We start from the raw sequence: 22,950 nt of genomic DNA, 5'->3' as shown, positions 1-22,950 counted from the left end.
CCAGTGAGTCTTCATTTTAAAAATCCGACCTTTCTTTTTTTTTAAGATTTTATTTATTAATTTGACAGAGAGAGAGAGATCACAAGTAGGCAGAGAGGCAGGCAGGAGGGGGGGAGCAGGCTCCCCGCTGAGCAGAGAGCCCGATGTGGGGCTCGATCCCAGGAACCTGGAATCATGACCTGAGCTGAAGGCAGAGGCTTAACCCACTGAGCCACCCAGGTGCCCCTAAAAATCTGACCTTTCTTTTGCTTTGTTTTGTTTTTTTGAAGATTCTATTTGTAAGTCCTCCCTGAGTCCAACACAGGGCTTGAACTCACAACCCCGAGGTCAAGAGTCACCCACTCTACTGACTGAGCCAGCCAGGTGCCCAGTTGGCCTTTGTTTTCTCCCTCTTTCCTGAGTTCCATTTCCCGTTCTCACCGTCGTGAGTGCGCACCTGTCTCTCTCCGTTTTTTTTTTTAAAGATTTTATTTATTTATTTGACAGACATGGATCACAAGTAGGCAGAGAGGCAGGCAGAGAGAGAGAGGAGGAAGCAGCTCCTTGCTGAGCAGAGAGCCGGATGCGGGGCTCAATCCCAGGACCCTGAGATCATGACCTGAGCCAAAGGCAGAGGCTTTAACCCACTGAACCATCCAGGCGCCCCATGCCTGTCTCTTTTTATTTTCTGTTTTGGATTTCTGAATCAGGACGCTTTTTCCACTCTTCCGTGCTTGTTTAAGATGTGCCCATGTGGAGTATCACGCTCGCTTTCTTCCCCCTCTTCGGTGGTGGTGGTTCACAGGGAGGTGCGTCTTCACTCACTGCAGTGTTTGGTCCCCGGTTCCTGTGTCCTCCCTGGAGATGGCTGGAGGGGGACATGGCAAAGCCAAGCCTGATGTGTCTGTCTTTGATACGGTTTTGTCTTGCCCGATCCTGGAGGGTCCCCCACTGGCTTCTCGTTCACTGCTCAGTTTCCACGAGGGGTCTGCCGGGAGCGGGGCTGTCCTGCTCCATGGCCCATGTGCATTTTTAAGTTGCTGCTCTGGGGTTGTGCTTCCCTCTGCCAGGACGCTTTTTCTGCCACAGAATGGACTTTTTCTGGGGGCAACACTGGCACGTCTTGCCCCTCATCTTGCTTCGAGTGTGGCTTTATTCTAGACCTCCCTGCTCTTCTCGGAGACTGGATGTGTGTGAGCAAGAAGTCTCTCTGCGAGAAGAGAAACGGACGTGTCATGTTTCCACAGGAGCAATGAACAGGCGCCGGGGGTGCGCTCTGTCGTCCCACTTCTGTGGAAGGGGTAGGATTCGTGTGGCTGTGTCTGTTGTCCTTGCTCACTTGTCAGGTTCGAGAGGATGTGCTGGGAGGTTCAGATTCATTCATAAGCCTTTGCCTTAGTTACCCCTTTTCCCTTGTCCTTTTACTCTTGATGAGTCCGCCGTCTTCTGCCTGGGCAGGAGCAGTTTCCTCCCGGTGGCATAGATCCTAGAGCGCGTGGGAACAAGCTGGGTGGGGAAGACAGGGTCACTGGCCTGGCGTCACTGGCCACATTTGGAACCTGCCTCAGTAACGCCCTCACTCGCCAGGTGGTCACTGACGTGGGCTGTCACGCCAGCGCGCTGTTCCCCCGCCGCGGCCTGGCTCCCTTCCTGCCTCAGGATCGCTGGTGGCGGGCGCCAGCTCATGGGGGCCAGTGGATGAAGGGCTCCTTTGGCATCTGAGCCCCAGTGTACCAGCCCAAGAGTGAGGGCTCACCAGATGCTTCGAGCCTTACACAAATCTGGTCGTGGGGGCTCCCTTCCAGGTGTGATGAAAGAAGACTGTGAAAAGCTCTAAGATGGTAGGGACTGTGAGCGAGCCCAGCCCTTCTGCTGTGACAGGCCGCATGCGGGGTGCTTCCCTGGCCCTAGCGCGAGGCCAGGACGTGCAGGGGGAGAAAGTACAGTTGTTAGGAAGTAATGACTAATATCCTCTATGTCTATGACCAGGCGTATCTTATTTATCATCTCAGAACAAAATTTAGTTCTGGTTTTAAATGTACATACTTGTTATAAAAAATTCTGGAATCCAGAGAGCGGAGTCAGAATTAAGACTGCCCCATCATGACAGACTTTGTCAGTTGAGACTCCTGCTCCGTGAGCTTGCTTCCTCCCCGATCTCCCCGCGGCCCTCTGAACGGTGGACTGGCCCACTGTGGCACTGCTTTCGAGTGGTGTCCTGGGAAACAGTTTTTTCTTCTTAATATGAGAAAACCAATTATGATGATTTTATTCCCACCTACTATGAAGATTACTAAAATAGTCCATCACTGAACGAAATGTCCCAATTCTGGTGTTTGACCTGCAGACAAATTTGAAGACCTAAGCTCTTCGGATGAATCCTGCCCCATTCCGCAGAGACAGAGGCCCTGTCGGAAGAAGGGTCTCAGCATCCATGAGGGGCCTCGAGCCTTGGCCAGGATCACAGCCATTGGACTTGGGGGCAAGATGCAGCAGCCTTTCCGCGGTGAGTGCTCCCACCTCCTGCTGGCTCCTCAGTGGTGCATCCTGAGATGCCGGCCTGATGAGACCGAGCAGTTCTTGGCCCTCGGTACGTGGGCCCTGGGGGCTGCGGCTCACAGATCAGAACTGATTACAGGGATAGGAAGACATTGATCACTGGCTTGCTTCTGGGTTCATCCTTTGATTTTCCTTTCCAGGGATTACATTACAGAATAGAACTTTCTCTCCAGCAGTGGAAATATAGTGAAGCTGGGATTTCCTTTATCAGCTAGTGCAGAGAAAATGTTGAAGCCTGGACTCCGTGCCCTTCACCAGCTGGAGGTGGCTGTGTTTCTGGGCAGGCTGTTTCTCCCCATGCTAGGCTGGAGCGGTTTTGGGCGGTACACTTAGTGTGCCAGCAGTGCGTTTTCTCTCGTCGGCAGCGCCTCATGGGGAGCGCAGTGTTCTTGAGGCGCAGGGGTGTTGACACTCGCTGTGCCTGACCAAGCAATGAGTCTCAGGTGTGAGTTACATTTTATTTGATGTCTGTCACCCAGCAGTGGCCAGGTCAGTCCTGCTGGTCTAGCAAGCTGGGTGGATGGGCCCATCTCGTGAGCAGGTGCCCCCCGGGCTTAGAAACCGACTTTCCCAGTCACAGGAGGCCTTGCTTTGGTCAAGAATACACAAGACTCCATTGCCTACCAGGACCTTGAGCGCTGGGTTGAGAGCTCTAGGCCCACCTTTTCCCATCAGCCACAGAGGGGTGGGCTGACTGGGCCACTGGAGAAGCTGCCCCCAGCCGTGGTCAGGCCGCTGCAGGGTGACTGCCTGCCGCCTCCTCCGTGGAGCATGCTTGTGAGCCCATAGCTCCGGGGTATTTGGCCGGGTGCTTCTGTAGTGCGGAGTCCATGCTGTCTGGCCCACCTGAGGTATGGCAGGGACACGGGAAGGTCGGGTCCTACCCAGGTGGGGGATGGTTATAACCTGTGTTGCTGTACAGCAGGTGCTTTTGAAAATGGAATTCGTTGGGAGTTACCAAATAATCTGGCCGGAGCCCATTTATACACATCTTCTTATGCACCCACAGAGGCAGAAAAACATTTACCTAAGAATGATGCTTATTGTTCCATTCTTAGTTGTGCCATTTCCTTACACCTTGCGGTATTTAAATTCTCTGTCTGTGCCTGTATCCTCTTTGCCAGTGATCAGGAAACATTCTTGTGCAGGCAAATGCGTCCAGAGGTCATGTAAACTTGGTGTCACTGCTGTTTGTCTTTAGCCGGAGGCCTCCGCCTCCCTGCTTGGCCAGATCTCTTTGGCTGGGGCTGACTCAGCCGACGAGCGGTGCCCCAGATGTCTGTGTTGAAGTCGCAGGGAGCGTGAAGGCTGGTGTGTATGAGATTTTGTTCCCAGCTGTGAGGAATACTTAGTGTCTGGTTTGCCTGCGGCTCAGGAACCTGTAAGCACAGCTCACCGTGTCCTGCTCTGTCCACTTGGAAAGGCAGCACAGGGGGTGATGGAGGGGGTACCAGGTTGGACTGGGCCCGACGGCATGTCCGTGCCCTTGCCTGGACAGACTGGTCCCCACGCCCCTTGGAGTCCTTCCTCACCTGAAGAGCGTGCCGCAGGGTGCTGACGGGGTAACAGCCATTTAGATGGAACTTTCTGCTTGCCTGAATCCCGGGCCTTCCTTCCTGCTGAAATTCCTCTGCGGAGGCTGAATTTGTTAGGAGGAAGTCGTCTCTTTTGTGCTCATGTGGGTTTACATGCCCCATTCTGTCCACAGAGCAGGTGCCTCTGCCGGGCTACGTCACCTTCAACAGCAGCGACGAGAACCCGCTGGTGGTGGGAGGCCTCTGCTACAGGGACGTCACCTCCCCGATCAATGACCGGGATGTGGAGAGCAGCAGCAGCAGCAGTCGGGGTGAGTGCGCCCCTCCCCGCCCGGCTGGGGGCTCTGCTGGAGCAGCCGTTCCCGGGCACGGCCCGCCACCCCCCTGCCACCCCTCAGTGGGGACATGGACTGTGGCAGGCCCAGCCAGTAGAGAGCAGGGGTGAAGGATCCCGCAGGGGTGGGCCGGGCCACCCTAGCTGGGTGCTTGCATTTATCAGCGAACGGAACAGGCAAAACTCCTGGGCACGTGTTAGGGCGGGAGGGCTTGAGCCGGGCCTTGGAGAACAGGGAGCTATTTGAGGAGCTGATGGAGGTGGGGGTGCAGGGCCCTGGGGAGTCCTCGCGGGGGAGACCTATGGTCAGCTGCCCTCGTCTTCCCTGTTGTCAGAAGAGCGTGCCCTCTGTGCCAGCCTGGGGGCCGGGGGACGCAGCAGCAGCAGCGAGGGCCTGACCAGAGCCCCCGGAGTCAGCAGTGAGGCGTCGCTGGAGAGCAACGAGGTGAAGCTTTTCTTCATCTCCCACCTCCCTCCCCTTTCTTGGTGTCGTGGGGGCTGCCCCCTTGGAGAGGGCAAGGCTGGTGACAAGGACGTCGTGCCAGGCAGACACACAGTGTCCTGGGCCGCCCTCTGTGAGCCCCGCCCGCCCTGCAGGTCACCAAGGAAGCCTCTTGGCGGCTGGTGGGTGTGGGGGGCAGAGGGCAGAGTGGCCGCAGCTGTGTTAGCTGTGAGCCCCGCAGTGTTCACTCTAAGCACACTTCTCGCCACAGGATTCGGATCATGCCTGTCAGAGTTCGGTTCGCAAGCAAACTAAAAGCTACATGAAGACCAAGAATCGTCACAGCAACAGCGCCAGCCCGTGGCCTCCCGGCACTGGCCCTCCCGGGGCAGCCTCTTCCCCAGGATCCATGACCCAGACAGAGAGATGCCCCCATTCAGGACCTCAGGTAAGGGCCACGGGGACACCAGCAGTTAGACGTTGGGTGCTTCGTGTGCTCCGTGAGGCCCGCACTGAACACGTACGATGGGCAGGTGCCGGTGAGAGCGGAGCGAGCCGACGGCCCCCCAGATCGTCTGTGGAGCTCGTCAGGCGGAGACGGCTCCTGGTGCTGGCTGCAGGGCTTCTGTTCCATCCCTTTCCATTGGAAAACTCTCCCCTTGCTTTCCATACTTGACTTAGCCTCCCTGAGGCTGGGGAGGAGAAAAAGAGGACCAGTTGTACAGAGGTGCGCGCAGAAGTCAGGGACAGGGTGCGTATGAAGCAGACATGAAGTGGCACTTAAGGAAAACCGCCATCTCTGCCTTCTTCGTCGTGGGTCCTCTGGCCAACCAGCTTCTTAGGGTTCTGGGTACGGCACAGCAGCTCACCTCCCTGTTTGCCACGTTCTCCTGCCCTCTGTGGGCATAAGTGGTACAAAGATGAGAGAGAGAGTACATTTTCACCATTTATTAAGGTCACAGCTCTGCTGTTCACTGGAAGCCGCAGTTTCGCCGCTTCTCTGTGTGGCCCCTCCGGAGAGCTCTCTCCAGGGCCTTGTTTCCGGGCTCAGTGAACAGCTACATCTTTCAATTCCTTAAATACATGATGGGAGAGGGGTGGTGGTGGTTGTGAGATCTTAAGGCTGTTTGAGAAAGTAGGTTAAGGAAAATGGCAGAGTAACAACCTTTGAAAGTTGGCTCCTTCATCAAAGGCAATAAACTGGGAGAGGCAGTCAGAGTAACTTTTTTCAAAACTCTGAGTCACCCAGAAGCTTGGAGCAACTTGGAAATGTTGATTCAGGAGAAGCAGCTGACGTGCCTGCGCCCCACGCTCCCTCCGCAGGGCCCGGGTCACTGTGATGGCCACGCCAGGGGCTCCCCAGGGTTTCTTTCTGAAAGAGTCAGCATTTTTGGCTGCGTGGGACAACTCCCTAGCTTACAGAACTGTATCTGACTTCACTGGCACCTTGTATACCCAATGCAACAGAAGCCCTCTCCTCGCCGAAAGTGTGCTGAAAATAATTATAGGCACGTGTTTTAACTTTGCAGCTACCTGAGGTGCTGGATAATAGTTGGGGCAAAGAAGATTAATCACAAAGCTGAAAAGGAAAGGTAGGGAATGAGATGTCCACAGGAGCTTTGTAGAGCTCTGACAGAGTCCTAGGGATCTGGGAGGCCACAAACGTGCTCAGGGATGTGCTCCGTGTATGGCCAGGAAAGATGTGAGAACGCATCTGATGGCTGGAAGGGAAGGCTAGGGGAGGACTGACATCTGCCCAGCTGGGTGTCGAAGCTGTGTTCCAAGCCTACAGAATTATGCAGCAAAGGGGGGAGACTGATTCGTCTCTGGTGTTTAAGGAAATCTGTCCAGTCCTTAGCTGACCACTACGCTAGCCAAGGAGAGACTTCTATGGCCACATGAGAGAAGGAGCACAGACTTTACAGAAAAGGCACTAAATAATGTCTGCACCAAGCAGTAGCAACAGACTGTGGAGAGGGAGGAGGATTCCGTCTCCAGAGCCCCCACAGGAAGACAGCCAGTGCAGGGAGGGAGGCTGTGTGAGCCCTAAGTGGGTTGAACTCCGATCCACAGCTAGACTTTAAGTAATGAAACTGTCCAGAAGCAAAAGGAGAATTTTGAAGGGAACAAGAGAGAAGTGAGTCTCTTACACAAAAGGAACTCTCCTAAGATTACCCACTAATTTCCCATCAGAAACCAGGGGACCTAGAAGACCTCTGATGACCTAGTCAAAGTAATAAGAAAAAACAAAACAAAACAAAAAACAAAAACAAAAAACTCAACCAGGAATGTTATATCCAAGCAAAAACTATCCTTCACAAGCGAAGGAGAAATTAAGACAGTCGCAGGGAAACAGACTAAGAGTTTGTTGCTACTGGACCCACCCTCCAAGCAACACTAAGGCTGTCCAGGCTGAGGTGGTCTGGACAGCCTACTCTGCCTGGTGGCACTGGGGGGGTAGGGGTGGGGGGCTGGAGCTCCTGGCGAGGCAGCACCATCCCACTGGGGAACCTGGGGGACTGACAGACTTACACCCATGTCAGGAAGGCACGCTTGCCAGGAAGGGCTCTGCCCTGAAGCAGTGCCTTAGTAGGCCCTCGAGTCTCGGGGCCCCACCCGTCCTCTGACCCACCCTGGCTCCTTTGCCCCCCAGGACCTCGCCACGCTGCTGGATCAGATTGGGTGTCGGAAGTACCTGCAGGTGTTCGAGGAGCAGGACGTGGACCTCCGCATCTTCCTGACCCTCACGGAGAGCGACCTGAAGGAAATCGGCATCACGTGAGTGCAGAGGGGCCCTTCGTGGCCATGGGCCCCTTGTTTCCCCCAGCCCAAAGGGGCTAGCTTAGCTCCCAACATCCCCGCATTGGGGTGGAACGAGCCGCCCTGTCTGGAAGTCTGCTCACTTCTGCAGCCAGCGGCCTCTCCGGCCTGCAGGCTGGCCCACCGCCGCTTGCTGTGGTTAAGGGCATCCGGACTTTTTGCTGTCCACTTCTGAGAGCTTCCCAAGTTGGTGGGAGACCATGCACGGCCTGGCCCCAGCTGGCCTGAGCTCCCTGTTGAGTGAAAGCAGCAGCCAGGCAGGGAGAGGAAGCAGGCAGGGGAGGCCAGCCCCAGCCGGGGTCACTTCAGAGAACCCTTTGCTTCTGTCATCTGTCCCAGGATCCTGGGGGCCACTCTCCCCCTTCAAAGCTGGGACCTTTCCTAGGGGACCATCTTGGTGGAAGGACAGTCCATGGCACTCCTGTATGCACCGCAGTTCTGTACACCTCTCTCCTTCACCCCTACAGCTTGTTTGGGCCGAAGAGGAAGATGACCTCTGCCATTGCCCGCTGGCACAGCAGCGCCCGTCCCCCCAGCGATGCCCTAGAACTGGCCTATGCCGACCGGCTCGAAGCAGAGATGCAGGAGCTCGCCATCCAGCTGCACAAGGTAGGTGGCGAGCAGGGGAGGGGCCGGGCAGACACACCTGCAGAGGAGAGCCAGCAGTGGGGACGCTTACCCAGGGTCAGCAGGGAGAAGCAGCCGGGACAGGCAGTGGGACAGTAAGGGCAGAAAGCATTACCGCTCCTGTGCCAAAGAGGAGACCCAGAGGCTGGAGCTCAGAGGGACACAGTAGATAAAGGGGGAGGGCAGAGGATGAGCAGCCGGCGCAGACGCCACAGCCCTTGAGGGAAGGGACCCAAAGCAGACGCAGCTCCATCTGGAGACAATCATCCCCTTCCTCCAGCCCAGGAGAGCAGGAGTTGAGCACCAATGGAGACGGCAGAAAGAGAACCGGGGTTGGGGGGACCCAGCCCAAGTGGCCCTGGCCTCGAATTCCCCTGGCTCACTTACCCACCCCGTGTCCCACCTCACGGTGGCCTCTCCCACCGCAGCGCTGTGAGGAGGTGGAGGCCATGCGGGGCCAGGTGTCGCAGGAGCAGGAGCTGCGCGCCGTGGTGGAGAGCTGCCTCCTGGAGCAGGACGGTGCCCGGAAGGACGTGCACGCCCAGCTGCAGGAGACCTGGGCCCTCGCCCGGGACGCCGCGCTCGTCTTGGAGCAGCTGCGGTGAGTGGGTATCTGAGCGGTCCCCAGGCCCAGGCTGGACCCTGAGTCACCGATGCCCGCAGATTCTTCAACCAAGGGCTTGATTTTAGGGTCTCTTGGGATCACTCACTGCCCTCCTCCGTGTTATTCTGGCTTTGCCTTTCTGCAGGGCAGACCCAGGCAGCACATAGGGCCCCGAGAGCCTGCACGCAGTGTGCAGCTCATCCTCTGCCTGTGTCTTGGGCCTTGGGAGCCTGCCACGAAGGCAGAGGCCCACCTGATGGGGAGATTGGGGGTGGGGGGTGTCTGCCACTCTCTGGGGCCAGGCACTACTCCCAGGCCTCTTCCTCACCAGCACCTGGTCTTATATCTGACAGAGCCTGCCAAGCGGAGCTGTCAGCCAGAGTGAAGCAGGAGGTGTCCACCCGAGGGTCCCCCCTGGGCAGAGCCCTCCTCCCCACAGCTGGTAAGAACAGTGTCCAGCCCCGGATCACATAGACGCTGCCCTAGGCCCAGTGTTAACCACCTGTTCCAGCAGTGATCACACTCACTGATGCCCTTCTCCATACCATCCCACACTCCAGAGGGAGGGCACCCTTTCTCCCCGATTTCCTCCCCCAGGTGGGAGGCAAAGCCCTTGGGCTCTGGCTGTCTGTGTTATCCAGGATCTCAGGTGACTTCTGCAGCCTACAGCTGGGGCTATCCCAGGACAAAACCTCACTGTAGGCCAGGGACCCTCACGCTTTCATTCCTGGGGCAGGGCCCGGACTGACCATTAGTGCTTTGAAGCAACGGTGGGAGAATACGTTTCGGTGTAACAAGGCGGTCATGTAGGAACCGACAACTGAGTGGGTCCCCTGGTCGCAGCAGCTCAGGACAGAGGCGAGACCTGTGGTGACCACACCGACCCTAGGCCTACCTGGCTCTCTGTTCCACAGATTCCAGCGGCTGGCAGGCCTCACTGCAGACTCTGAGCCTCCCTGAGCTGTCAGGAGCACTGGAGGATCGAGTCCAGGAAATGGGTGCGTCTCTGGGAAGGCAGCCAGTGGCCTCACCCACACCAGGGGCCAAAAGTGGGTGAATAGGGAGAGCCCTGCCTGGTCAGCTCCAACCCCTGGGTCAGCCCTGCCCTAGCCCACTATCCCTCATGGTGACGCAGTCCTAGGCACCACCCCCCTACACTCCTTCTCACACTTGCAAAGCAGTAACTAATTGCTCCCATCCTCAGGGCGAGTGCTATGCTCAGTGACCCAGAGCTTGGAGAAGCTGCAAGTGCTGAACGGGAAGGAGAACTGGCGGGAGCCTTAGCTGGGAGGGACGGTGAGTGTCTGTCCGGCCAGGCCTCGGGCTGCGAGAGCAGGGCGCACTGGGCAGCGGTGAGCTCCCCCTTCAGTCTTCCCTTTCCCTTCTCAGAATCTGACGTTGGGTGACTGATCCACCCTGAAGCTGTGTGCCTGGAAGACAGGAGTGCAGACAGCAAGCAGCTGTGGCGGGCCGGGCCCCAGCGGGCCGGAGGATCCAGCCTCCCAAGCAGCCAGCAGAAGCAGCACAGGGCTGGGGCCGGTGCGAGGAGTGAGGCCCCCACAGAAGCAGGACGGGGGCCTGTAGGCCAGAATGTGGGGGTGAGGCCCAGAGTGGGCAGGGCCACGGTGGGAGAGAGCAGATCCCTGTACACCACAGGTGCCCCATGGAGAGGACTAGGCACCTGGACAGCATATGTCATTTGCTGGAAAATAAAATGTAAGCTCTGATGGTGAGGGGCTCCATCCTGGTCACACCACACACACTACTGGCTGACAGACTGACGCCAGGGGCAAGCCAGGCTGAGACCCCCAACTTCAGTAACCTCCTGGGACCCAAGCCGTCAGGACAGAGACCACCATGTGCAGAGCAGGGCGGACCAGCTGACCCCCTCCTGCTCTGGCAGTGCCCTGTAGCCCTCTGTCGGCTGCCCTTGCTCCCAGCCCCATCGAGTCCACAAAAGCGATCTGAAGAGTGACGCACACTCCCAAGCCCCAAGGAAGTAAGAGAGGAACAAGGTACAGGTATTTTATTTACAGAATGAAGTGCCTTTGCCCCCACGTGCTGGCCACTTCATCGAGGCTCTAAGGCGGAACAGGCGCTCAGGCCGGGCCGGAGCACAGCTTTCCTTACCAGGCCAAGCAGGTGCTGTGGAAACTTTGTTAGCTTCACGGAGGTGTCCTTCTGGACATCGGGCCATAGGAGACTGCCAGTGGTGACCTTCGTGTCTGTGGTGGCTCTGCGGTTGTCATTCTGTACACCTGGCCAGTGCTTCCATGCCATGTCCTGGAGCTGCCTGCAGCCTGTGCTGGGAATGGAGAAAGGGAAGCTTGCAAAGCAGAGAGCAGTGAGCTGAGCTCAGATGCAGCCAGAAGCCCCGGCCTAGGCACAGGGCCTGTAGAGGCCTGAAGGCAGCAGTCCCACAGTAGCCACACAGAAAGTGGACGGCACTGTGGCCTCCTGTGGAGGCAGGAGGCCCGTGTCAGCTCCACACTGAATGGAGCCCACACTCTTGTGCCTGGCTCCCAGTCTTAAGTCCCTGGGTAGTGGAAGAAGGGACCCTCCCGTGCACCCAGCCTCAAGCTTGTGGCCAGGACCATAGAACACATAGCAGCCTAGAACAGCCTTTCCTGTCCCTTCTCTCTAAACAGGTCCAGCTCCAGCTGGGCCTCAAGGCCCCAGCTTACCTTGGGGACCAAGCCCCAGTGGGGTAATGGGCTTTCAAGCCTCACTCCCAGTTTACACACCACAGAAAAAATTAACCAAGTAAAGCTAACCATCACCAAAATTAACAGTCCAGCATTCTGAGCTGTTCCCTCAGCCCTAGGGCTGGCTGGTGACCAGACTCAAAGCATGCTCCACAAGAATATACCGACTTCTTGATGGTTTCTGTGTGTCTGTGTACCCATCTCGATAAGTGGGTGACACCAACCTCTCACGTGGAGAGTCTAAGCCTTGGGTCCTAAGCCTGGAAAGCCAGGCCACCTACAGACCCAGTAGCCGCCCCAGGCAGTGGAGAGGAGTTGTGAACACACAGGAGGAGGCCTTCTCCGAGTTCAGGGCACAGAACGGGGGGGAGGGCAAGAGACGCGCGGCATAAACTCAACCTCAGGAGGAAGATGGGAGGAGTTTCTCCAGGGCTTTCTTTTGCTTCTCAGTGGCAGCTGCCAAAGCCTCAGCCAGCTTCTCTTCCGGCATCATGTTGAGCACCTTGAGCGCAAAGAGCAGCTGGTACTTGGCGGTGCTGGTAAAGGCGTTGCTCAGGAAGTTGGGAAAGCCACCGACTCGGTCCTTTTGGGTGTAAAGTGGGACTCGCACAAGCCCCAGCACCTGCAGAGAGGAGATCAGGGTGAGACCAGGCCCCTGCACTGATGGTGCAGCCCTAGCAGGAGGAGCCTGTGAGCTGCTAGGCCAGGGGAAGGCAGCCAGGTTGCGAAGGCTGTAATGGGGGACCCAAGCAGGGTCTGGTGAGGCGGAAGCCAGCGGTATCTTTGGAGCAGTGCAGCCCCTCAACTCCCCAGGCAACTTTCAAAGCTGACCCCATGCACCCCTGACCACTCTCTACACTCTCAAGTCCCAGCTCCCATCTGCTGGCAAGAAGCCCCCCAGTTCATACCCCATGCTCCCTCTTCCCAAACATCCCAAGTATAACTCCCACCTCCTCCAAACTATAAAACCCATAGTCCGTAGGAGCCTTCATCACCCAAACCATGAGATCCCAGACCATGAACCAGCCCTAGTTTCCCACCTCCCCAGAAGGCACCACCCATCCCGTCCCCACACCGATCCCACTCCCCACTCCCAGGATTGGCAATGGCAGGCAGCAAGGCAGATGGAACACAGCCCCGAGGGAACCCCATTCCTGGAGTTCCCACCCCAGCCCCCCCCAAGCCCCTCTCCCCTCCCCAATGCTGGAAACAGCGACATCCCACCCAGCCCGGCCAGGGGACCCTCAGGGGGACGTGTTACCCATCGGTGCCTTCCACGGGGCCAGAGCCAAACCCCGGGGCGGGGGGCGGGGCCCGGGCGGCGGCCCCACCTCCAGGCCGTGATCGCGCGAATGCACCGCGCTGATTTCCACGGCGTGCAGCTGCTCCAGCGTCAGTTGCCGTGCGTACAGATGCGCCACGACGCGGTGCGGGCCCTCGGTCAGGTGCGAGCTCAGGTAGTCGGCCTCCGTGAGGCGCAGGCAGCCCAGGCCCAGGCCCAGTACCCGGTTCAGACCGTCCTCCAGAGACCAAAACCGCCGGTCCACGAAGCCCCCGGGAAAACCCAGCAGCCCGTCGAAGCGCATCTGCATCTGCAAGGGAGTGCCAGGTCACGGGCGCGGAGTGCGAGCGGCGCGCCGTCCCCCGCCCGCCCACCCACCCACCCGCTTCCTCACCAGCACCGAGAAGCGCATAGGGATGCGGCCGAAGAGCTGCCCGGGGTTGGCGGCGTACAGCATGGCGTGGCACGAGTGGCTCCAGCCCGGCCCCAGGCGCATAGCCTCCACCCGGCTGATCTGCTTCAGCTCCGGGACTGCCGCCGACATCTTGACACTGCCCCGCCTCGGCCGCGGCGCCGTTCCTTAAGTGCATGCGCGGGCCCGCCCCCGCCGGGCCCGACCAATCCGTAGACAGCCCCGCCCCTGGACCCGCCCCTCCACCAATTGCCGACGCCCATCGGGGGCCGAGCCCTTCCCGGCGCTCCGACGCGTCGTTGAGGCGCAGAAGGGGCGTGTGCAGATAGGCGCTGCACGCGCCCCCGCCCACGGCCCTCAAGACCCAAGACGCACAGGAGGCACCGCGCCCGCCGAGCTCTCCCGAGATGAGCAGGGCCTAGGGGCCCTCGGGCTGGCGCTGCTTGCGGTCTGGGGCTCCAACTGCCTGCCATGAGTCCTGTCCCATGCCTTTCCTCAGCGCCTCCCTGGGAGCGTCGCCCCGCAGGCTTCACACTAGCAGCCCCCAGCCCCCGCGATGGAGCCCCGCGACCTGAAGGCATGACCCTTCCCTGCTCGCGTGCCAGCCAAGCACTCCCCTCCAAGGTCACTGCCGATCTGCCAGACCCCAAAGAGCAAAGAAAACACGGCACGACTGAGCTCCAGCTATCCCCAGAGTCCGCAACCACGCACAGTCCGAGACCCAGCCTGCTGGGGAAGGAAGGACCTTAAATCTGCGCCTCGCATCCCTTATCCTCCCAATCAGACACCATATGCCAGGCTCGGCGGGAGCAAATGGGGTCCCCCCCATTTTCCAAGGAGAAACTTGAGGAACAGGACTTGCCTTAAGAGCACTCAGCAGTTGGTGCTGGAGCCAGGATCCCACCCTAGATTTCCACATTGTCTCCTCCCCAAGTGTCCACAACAGAAAACCTCTCAACTTTCACAGAGGAGGAGAGCCTGAAGTACTTACCCTGGGTCTGCTGGAGAAGGAAGTCACCGGGGCTGGAGAATACTAGCAGCAGCATCCAAGAGAGTGCACTGGGGCTCCTTGGAATCCTGCAGCGGGGCCGCTCACTCCACTCCCAAACTCCATTCTCCCACGGCTGCCATGGATTTGCTGAGTGAAGGAACCACCACCTGCACTCACAGGACGGGTGCCCCAGCGAAAGCCTCAGAGAATCGCGTCCAACAAGCCAGGGCAAGTGCTGGGGCGGAGAAGGCTGCCCCGAGCAGGGCTGGGGGTGCAGGAGAGGAGAGCAGGGGCAGAGGGGTGGGCAAGGGGTTGGAAGGACCCACTAGACACTCTCTGACACAGTGAGTCGGTGCTGGTACTGACAGAAATGGGAAACAAGGATCCAAAGAGGCAGGCCCTCTCCCCAGCCACGTCCTGGGATCAGAACTCAGAAGGGGCAACCAAAGCCTGCAGGGAGAAGCCAGATTCCAGGGCAAGTAACCATGTCTAAAGAGATGTCAGCGAGGGCGAGCGCCCATCCCAACACAATCACATTTCCAGGCCACAGGCAGCCGCTTCATGCCCCAAACTGCGGGCTGGGGGACGGGGGCACAAAGGAAAAGTCCCCCACACCCCAAAGTCCTGCCTGACACAAGATGTTAACACAATTCCTGGTCCACATCCAGAAGTGTGGATCCAGGTGCTGCCCACGGAGAAATTCATCTGACATGGCGCGCCCTTCTCCCCACCCTGGGACCATGCCAGGCTCAAACACGACGGAGCCACTGCAGGGCTGAGGACAGCAGGCCTGCCTCAGGGCGTGGGCAAACCAGCTGAGAAGGCCAGTCCCCCCATTAAGCCCCTGAGTCACAGGGGACCTGAAGAGGCAGCACGGGGGCAGTGCTGCCTGGGAGCTCTGGGCACTTGATCCTTTCCCTGCTGGGAGGCTACTGGCTGGGCAGGGAGGCCGGCCACCAAATCTCACCCTCTAATCCACTGCACACGAAAGCTGGAGAGAGTAACTTCCCTGTGTCAAAACTTCTGACTGTTCTCAGAATGAAACTGTCCTTCCGAGGTCTTGCGGCATCTGCACCCCGACACTCCTTGATTCTGACGCTCCAGCAACCAGAGCCACTGGGTCTTGTTCCTGCTCAGTGGTCGTACTAGGCTCACTGTGGCCTCAGGGCCTTTGTAGGCACCTAGAGGCTCGGCTGAAACACCCCTCAGAGAAGCCCTCCTCCACCACAGGTTAACTCAAGTACCCCGTGGAGCTCCAGCTTGTCACCCGCCGACTCCTCCCACAGCCATCACACCTGGGAAGCTTCGGATCACTTGCACAGTGTCTCTGGACCTAGAACACAAACACCCGGGGGCCTGACCCATGCCGGTTTGAGGCACGGTAGGAGCTCAGGAAATATCTGTGAAGACGGGGATGGCTCTGCTGCCAGAAGACGAGCCCCAACCCCAGAGCCCGCGTCACTCCAACCCAGAATCAGCACAGGGATGACCTCAGCTATAATAAACAGCAGGTCACGCACTTCACATACCATCTCATGCCCTGTCGTCCTCTTGGAAGTCACATGTCACTGACATCTCACACACAGTGTGTTCGTGCTGCAGTGGGGGCTCCCAGAGCCGTCAGGAGCCGCTCAGCCGTCCTGCCTCCAGACCAGTAAACAGCCGAGGTCCCTCAGGGCAATGTGCAGAGGAAGGAGCGGACAAGATATTGCTGCATGATTTTATTACTATAAATATACAGTAAAAACGAACCAAAACTAGCCAATCAGAGTACATCAAATGATAGCACAGTAAGTCCAAGACAGGCCAGTCTGCACCCTGGCCTTCAGACAGAGTACTGGCACCAAGACCAACGGTTAGAGGCCAGGGCTGGCGGGTCAGGAGCAGGAAGGAGCGGGAGGGAGGGAGGCAGCCAGGCTGCATGTGTGTGTGTGTCTGCACCTCTCGGGGTACGCGCAGGCAGGAGCACACGGTGGGCAGCAGGGGAGGGTAGGGGAGCCGGGGAGTCTGGAGGCTGGGGGAAGCCGGCCTGAGCACATCTGAGAGCTGTGTCTAGGCCAGCACTCTGCTCACAGGCTCAAATGGAGAGATGAGTCCCCTACGGCTAGTTTCTCTCCTGAGCACCCTGCTGAACGAGCCACAGGGAGGGTGCTGCGGTGGGGGCCAGGGCTTTGCACACACAGGCCGGCTGGGCCACAGGGCTCCATGGACAACTGCCGGCTGCCCCAGAGCCATCCTTTCCAGGGCAGCTCCTCAGGAAGCGGGCCGCTCTGCACCCATCACCCCAGACCAGGAAAGTCTTCCCACCTCAGGGGCCTGCAAAGACCCAACCACCTGGAAGGTCCCTGCTGGGGACCAGCTGTCACCTGGGACACCAGGGCTGGATGCCCCCTTTGCCTTTGTCACCCAGAAAGTTTTGCTTTTTTTAAAAAAAAAAAAAGGCAAGGTCACCTCAGATAGGATCTGCCAAGTGCATTCCCCAGGCCAGTCCACTACAGGGACCCCAGAGAGAACAAGTCAAAGAAAAACCAAGGGACGCTTCGGTGGTCAAGAGGGAGCAGGGAAACCGCTCACATCCCTCCCTGGGGCAAGTGGACAGCAGCCCCACGAACCCAGCAGAAAGCCCCTCAGGGGCAGGCACCTGCCACATGAGCAAAGCCACTTCAGAAAAGGGGTGTGGAGCCAAGAGGGGCCACCGGTCACTACCTGCTGTCTTGGCCCCTCAGTCAGACCCAGCCCCAAGGGCTGAGTGGGCCTGAGTGGGTAGGGGTAGCTATGGGAGGCAGCCTTGCCCCCCAGGACTGGAGCAGGAAGGGGAAGAAGCAGCAGAGGGCACGAAACAGCAATAGCCAGGCTGCCAAGGACACAGGCACAGGGGGGTAGGGGACAGGCACTGTTTCCTTCATTGACCATGACTCAGACCCCACTTCCTCTCCACCTTGGCCAACAAGCCCCTTAGGACATCTCCCGTGAAGACACTGCTTCACCCACCAATACACTTTTCTTCGGAGAATTTGTGCTGAGTTCTTGGGATGTCAAGTCCCCAGTAGCTAGGGTGCTGGGAGAAGCTGGTCCAGGCTGCATGTGGGTGGTCAGGCCCCAGTCCCAGCCACTCAGCCAATGGGGCGTCTGGGGGAAACCTCAAGAGCCCAGAACAGAAATCTGCTGTCCTTCATCTTGTACTATTGACAAATACATCGACTGTAGAAAAAGGAATTTGTCAGAGGAGACAGTCCACTGTGCTCTTCAATCAAGGGTTGTATGGCCCCTCAGAGCCAGCGGCCACGCAGAGCGTGCAAGACGGGAGAGGCCAGGGGTCACGCAGAATCTGGTGGCCCCCCGGCAAAGTCTGGGGAGCTAAGGGCTCCATGCTGCCAGCCTGGCCAGGCTCTCAGAGTGGGGTCAGCTCAGTGGCCCCAGGGTCAGGCCGGGGTGGGCCAGCGGTACGGAGGCTGTGGGGCGTCTCCATGGAGGTGGACCATCCTGCGGGCAGGAGCAGAGGGAGAAGTGGTCATGGGTGGCCCACTCAGCCATCAGGCTCAGCTTCCACCAACCATGAGCCCCCACAGAGAGCAGGGCCACCCAGCACCCCCTGTGTGTCTGTGGCAGGACCACACAGAGACCTAGAACTCCAGCCTCAGCAGAGTAAGGCGGGGGGCCTGTCTCTTCTGGAGCAGAACCCAGGCAACAGCACCAGCTGATGCCCCAAATGGAATGCAACGGGTACCGTGGGCTCCTGCCCCCTGGGGCCTCCTCCCTCACCTGGCCCTTGGTTCCTGGGATCTGACCAGCCACTATCCTTCACTACTGAATTAGACCGGGACTCGGGCAAGCCCAGGCAGAGGAGAGTGCACTTGGACCTGGAGACAGCTCAGTGCTCAGAGCAGCCCCCAGAGCCCTACCCTGCCTTCTTCAGAGGCCTCCTGGTGCCATGAAGGACTCTGTCCCTGGACGGAGGGTGCCCCCCGGTGACACAAGCCCATAGCAGCAAGTGACCAGCACAACTACCAGAGCTGCCCGCCGCCCATCCACTGAATACGGGCTCCACGGGGACAGCCTTCAGATCACAAACCAAGGAGTGCGTCTGCCCCGTCACCTATGACACAAACTCTGAGGTGGAGGAACTGATTTCTTAGGTGGCTTTGTGTGGGGCGTCAGCTCTGCCATGCAGCCTGCAGGCAAAATACAGTTCTCTGGAGCTCAGCCTGACCTCTGTGCATTTTCACTTTTGGAAGTTTCACCTAGATCACAGCACTCAACATCCACTAACATGCATTGTTAGTGCATGTTATAGACTTTACAGAAGTGTTGGGCCCGACTTCAATAGAGACGAATATTTGTCAGAAGAAACATTCAAGCAGAAGAAGAGTTCGTGCGAGGACATAAATGCAGGTGTCAGAATGAGTGGACAGATACGGAAGCTCGGGACAGCTGGCCAGGAGGAAGGCCGCACACCAGCCTGGGGCGCATCTCCCCGCAGGGGCTGCTGGGCCCTCACTGCCAGGATGGGCCGGGGACTCTGCTGGAGCACTCCACCCCACGCACGTCTGGGAAAGCGTGGGCCACTGAAGGCACCGGCTTCTCCACCACCGGACTTCCAGAACCACTACTGTCACGTGAAGGAGGGGAAGAAGGTCCTAAACGCAGTCACCCGTCCGGCTGGCGCTCTGAATGACCTTCCATGGAACGGTCGTTCGGCAAGGTCACCCAGGTAGAGGGCATTTCCTAGTCAGGGAGAGGTCAACCTCCCATGGCTTCCTAGTACACAGATTTCAGCCATGTGCTGGTATTCCAGAAAGTTCCACAGGTAGGCTGGAGACAGATTAGTCAGCAGCAACAGGGGTGTCTCAGCAAGGACTAAGTCACCATTCCTGGGACTTAAGGCTAACAAAGCCTGCCTGGGCCACCTAGTCCAGAGAGAAAGAGCACCGGCTCCAAAAGTTGGCCAGTGTCATATCCCTAGGGACCACCTCTTAGGAGCAAAGGTGTAGCACGTTTGGAGAGTTCTGGATTCAGAATTCAAGACCCCAGGGAAGACACGGACATGGAAGCAGCCCAGAAAAGGGCAAGGCACCCGCAGGGAGGGAGCAGGAGAGGGAGAGGCAGCTGGGAGGTCCTCAGTCCAGCACCATCTAGGATGCCCCTCACAGCCACCCCGCGACACGGATGCAGAAGATCACGTACCAGCTTACTCCTCTATACCAACAGAGCAGGAGTCAGGCCCCAGGGCTGTGCAGAGGAGGAGAGAGATGGAAGCTCAGTTAGCAAAGCACTGACAGACCCGCACATTCTGCAGCGAATGCACTGCTTTACGACAAGACTGCCTGGGGGGGACACATGGGACTAAATGCCCAGACTCACGTGCTGAAACAAAGAGAACAGAGCACGGGCCACAGCCCAACAACACAGAGGGACTCAGCCCAGGGAAGCGCGCACAGGGCAGAGGTCAGGGCAGGTGGGGTTCACCTTGAGGAAAGGGAATCCCGGGGGGACCCCCACCCCACATGACCGCCCACATCTAGCTTTCCCACACGGATCTTCCCAGCCTCCTCATAATCCCCCTATCAACACCGAGAACACGAAGGTTCGCTACACTGTGCCTGTCCCTCCAGGGACAGCTGTGCAGCTGCCATAAAGAACAAAGACACCCGTGTGCACATCCCTGTTCTCGAACCACCCCGATGTGGAAGACATTTAGCATTCTTTGCTAAAGGAGACCCCATAGCAGAATAGAATGTGCCAGCTCAGGAATAAAGGAAGACAGGTACACACACGTATGCTTATGATGGTATGCACGTCTGCAAGGCCCCCTGCCCAGCCCCCAGGTACCATCAGCAATGCCCGTGGGGAGCAGCCCCTCAATGCACATGGCGGTGCCCAGGGCACAGCACACAATGTGCACAAGCCAGGGGGTAGGGGGTGTGGGCCCCAGAGCCGCAGCATCGCCCTCCCTGTGGGCTCCAGTGGGCCCACAGCTCTGTGGCTGGATTCCGGCTTCTGCTGCCCCAAACATATTTCAGCCTCTCCGTCAGCCCCTCCACAACTGGCCTGCCCCCCCTACCTGTGGAGCTGAAGGAGGCACATCACTGGCCTGGGGTTGGGGGGTGAGAGAGGCAGAGAGCCTGGTGTCCCGTTCTGACATCCAGACATCGCGGAGCAGGGGCTGGCACTGCTGGGTGTGCTCAAGGTATCCCTTCAACCACAGGATCACAATTCCTGCTTGTGCTTCTAGGAAGTCCCTCTCTGGGCTCTCCCCATCCCCCCCTCCAGCTTGTAATTATATGGAAATCACTGAGGTTCCTTGAAAGAATTTACTGGAATTTTCTGTTGCTCTATAGGACGCTGGTCCTAAACATGGCTTTCACCCATGGGTTTCTCTTGGGTAGGGGGCCATAAGTACTGATGGCACTTACTGCCCTTGCTACCCGATGACCGTGCCACCCTCTAGGCTAACCGGACCCTCTGTCTGCACAGCCCACTGCTTATCCAGATGCTGAGGTGGGCAGGACAATACACCTTCAAACCAAAGCACATCACAGCCAGGCCCGCTGCACGGGTCACCGAGAACTAGGGCAGGCAGCAGAGCAAAGGGGCTTCCGAGCCACATGGCACCAGCCAAACTTTGAGGGCATAATGGCTATTTATCTTGATTTTAGATCCTCAGATGGTATCTTAACAGGCAGCAGGCACAAGTCTCTGAGGGCCCCCGACTCCTGTCCCCATCTTTGGAGCCCAGGACTTAAAGCTGAGTATCTTGACCCACAGGAACAAAGAAGAAAGGAGTTGGGGGCAGCCAGCAGGGGAGCAGAAGCCTTTGAAAAAGGGGGGAAGAGGGGCACCTGGGTGGGTCAGTGGGTTAAAGCCTCTGCCTTTGGCTCAGGTCATGATCCCAGGGTCCTGGGATCAAGTCCCACATAGGGCTCAGCAGGGAGCCTACTTCCTCCTCTCTCTCTCTCTCTGCCTGCCTCTCTGCCTACTTGTGATCTCTGTCTGTCAAATAAATAAATAAATAAATCTTTTAAAAGGTTGGGGGCAGAGAAGCAAAGGCCCTTCCCCCACTGCCCTTGGGCCTTGCAGATGCCTGGCACCCCACCTGGCCTCCCAGCCCCGGCTTGCGATGTGCGGCTTCACCTGGGCCGCGTCAGCCCCTCAGGCAGGAGGCAGAGGACTGGAGGCCTTTCGTCAGGCCTGGGGCACGCAGGTGGCTTTGTGTGTGTAGCTCCCTGGGGCCGAGGCCCTGCTGTTGGGGTACCCAAACAGGGCCTACTGGGCCCATGGGTGAAGTAAGAGTGGGAGATAGCAGTGGGGCTACATCTGCCTACCAGGCCCCAAGCAGGAAGTGGATGGAAAGAAGGACAAGCAGTCCCTCCGGCCTTCCTGACACTAAAGTGGCTCTAGGTGTGAAGGGGCCTCACGCACAGGCCCTGACCCAGACAGCAAGCGGCCGCACGGGTTGACTGTGTGGCCAGGGTCTGGCTGTGCTTTGGGGTCAATGGAAGGAGCATGGGTAGAGCCAGGGAGAGAGACCTGGGCTCCTGACAAGCCAGCCCCTCCATGACCAGTCCAGCCAGACCCCCAGCTCCATGGGGACAGTCACTGGACAGTCCATGTGGAATGCCCAGTGCGGTTACCTGGCAGGTAGACATCGGCAGGCAGGCGGGGCTGGCCGTGGCTGCAGGCCTCAGGGCTGCCGTCCTGTAGGACATTCTCGAAGGATGGCACTCGGCTCCCTGCAGAGGACGGGGCAGGTCAGAGGCCTATAGGCGGAAGGTGGTCATTGACCCTCTGGTCAGGATCCCCAGGAGCCTGTCTTCCCTCCCTGAGGGCTCTGCAGCAGCTGCGGGCCAGACCCTACCCCCGCTCCCTCCTCTGCGCTCAGGGCCTGAGAGGCCAAGGTTTGCTCTTCTTCACGACTCTCCTCTCCCAACCCTGCTTGGGGTTTTGTTCTTCAGGACAGAAACACTACATACTCCTGTTTACAAAAACAAGAAGGTAATAGATTGAACGTCTCCTGCTTCTCCTTCCACCTGGGCCACGAGTCCTGCAGTGGGGAGCTAGTGTGGCCCGCGTGCAGACAGGAGCGGCAGGTCCCCTCCGGCAGAAGGGGGTCCTGGGCCCTGGGACAGGCACAGGCTCTGCCCAGGAAGGAAGGAATAACAAGAGAGGGTCAGGCCCATTCTGAGGTGGGGAGCCTGCTCCTGGGAGGGCCACGCATCACTGTAGCACGATGCTGGCTGGGGAGCCTGCTGGTGAGGAGGCGGTCACAGCAACAGGGTGAATGCAGGTTACTCCAGGGTCTCTACCATGCCAGACAGCCAGCCAGCCACGGCTACTTTCTGCCTGTCACCTCCCAATTAAATGGCTGGGTGGGGGGGGCCAGGGTGGTTCAGCCATAAAGCATTTGCCTTCGGCTCAGGTCATGATCCCAGGGTCCTGGGACGGAGCCCCACATCAGGCTCCCCGCTCTGCTGGGAGCCTGCTTTTCCCTCTGCCCCTCCTTCTGCTTGTTTTCTCTCTGTCAAATAAATAAACGAATAAAATCTTTTTTAAAAAATGGCTGTGAGCCTCCTGCCAGGCCCCCCAAGCCAGCAGAGGGAGGCCGGGGAGGCACCCCATTATATACCACAACCACTGGGAGGTCAGGGCCTGTTAGTGGCAGG

General features: G+C 58.4%; 3 protein-coding genes across 15 annotated transcripts in view; 1 reads left to right on the top strand and 2 right to left on the bottom strand.

Annotated features, from left to right (window-relative positions):
- Nucleotides 1-10,627, top strand: part of ANKS3 (ankyrin repeat and sterile alpha motif domain containing 3) — a 45,231-nt gene extending 34,604 nt beyond the window's left edge. For 2 of the 4 annotated variants that reach the window (XM_044233660.1, XM_044233663.1), the window contains 11 exons: nt 2,327-2,485; nt 4,247-4,384; nt 4,743-4,852; nt 5,121-5,297; nt 7,503-7,627; nt 8,137-8,278; nt 8,725-8,897; nt 9,254-9,342; nt 9,815-9,898; nt 10,105-10,196; nt 10,270-10,627. In XM_044233660.1, the coding sequence (XP_044089595.1) occupies nt 2,327-2,485; nt 4,247-4,384; nt 4,743-4,852; nt 5,121-5,297; nt 7,503-7,627; nt 8,137-8,278; nt 8,725-8,897; nt 9,254-9,342; nt 9,815-9,898; nt 10,105-10,184 (1,277 nt within the window). In that variant the 3' untranslated portion in view covers nt 10,185-10,196; nt 10,270-10,627. The remainder of the gene's footprint in view (nt 1-2,326; nt 2,486-4,246; nt 4,385-4,742; nt 4,853-5,120; nt 5,298-7,502; nt 7,628-8,136; nt 8,279-8,724; nt 8,898-9,253; nt 9,343-9,814; nt 9,899-10,104; nt 10,197-10,269) is intronic. The other 2 variants (XM_044233661.1, XM_044233662.1) reach the window with 2 other exon arrangements.
- Nucleotides 7,545-13,521, bottom strand: NUDT16L1 (nudix hydrolase 16 like 1). Of its 6 annotated transcripts, none has more exons than XM_044233728.1 (5): nt 13,282-13,521; nt 12,867-13,197; nt 12,005-12,227; nt 11,031-11,205; nt 7,545-7,607 (listed from the first exon to the last, which is right to left on the bottom strand). In XM_044233728.1, the coding sequence occupies exons 1-3, from the start codon at nt 13,429-13,431 to the stop codon at nt 12,073-12,075; spliced, it is 636 nt and encodes a 211-aa protein (XP_044089663.1). In that variant the 5' UTR covers nt 13,432-13,521; the 3' UTR covers nt 7,545-7,607; nt 11,031-11,205; nt 12,005-12,072. The 6 variants fall into 6 exon arrangements, with proteins under 6 accessions (XP_044089663.1, XP_044089664.1, XP_044089668.1 ...); XM_044233729.1 differs by having other exon boundaries at nt 11,031-11,200; XM_044233733.1 differs by having other exon boundaries at nt 11,031-11,200; nt 12,937-13,197; nt 13,282-13,519.
- Nucleotides 13,522-13,537: 16 nt separating this feature from the next.
- MGRN1 (mahogunin ring finger 1) overlaps nt 13,538-22,950 on the bottom strand; it is a 58,866-nt gene continuing 49,453 nt past the window's right edge. For 2 of the 5 annotated variants that reach the window (XM_044233673.1, XM_044233676.1), the window contains 3 exons: nt 21,922-22,020; nt 15,820-15,961; nt 13,538-15,623 (listed from right to left, as the gene is read on the bottom strand). In XM_044233673.1, the coding sequence (XP_044089608.1) occupies nt 15,867-15,961; nt 21,922-22,020 (194 nt within the window). In that variant the 3' untranslated portion in view covers nt 13,538-15,623; nt 15,820-15,866. Of the gene's footprint in view, nt 15,624-15,819; nt 15,962-15,996; nt 17,774-19,474; nt 19,520-21,921; nt 22,021-22,950 lie in introns of those variants that run through there. The other 3 variants (XM_044233675.1, XM_044233677.1, XM_044233674.1) reach the window with 2 other exon arrangements.

Source organism: Neovison vison, chromosome 14 (assembly GCF_020171115.1).
Source record: "Neovison vison isolate M4711 chromosome 14, ASM_NN_V1, whole genome shotgun sequence".
NCBI lineage: Eukaryota > Metazoa > Chordata > Mammalia > Carnivora > Mustelidae > Neogale > Neogale vison.
This window is presented reverse-complemented; position numbering and strand designations above follow the sequence as displayed.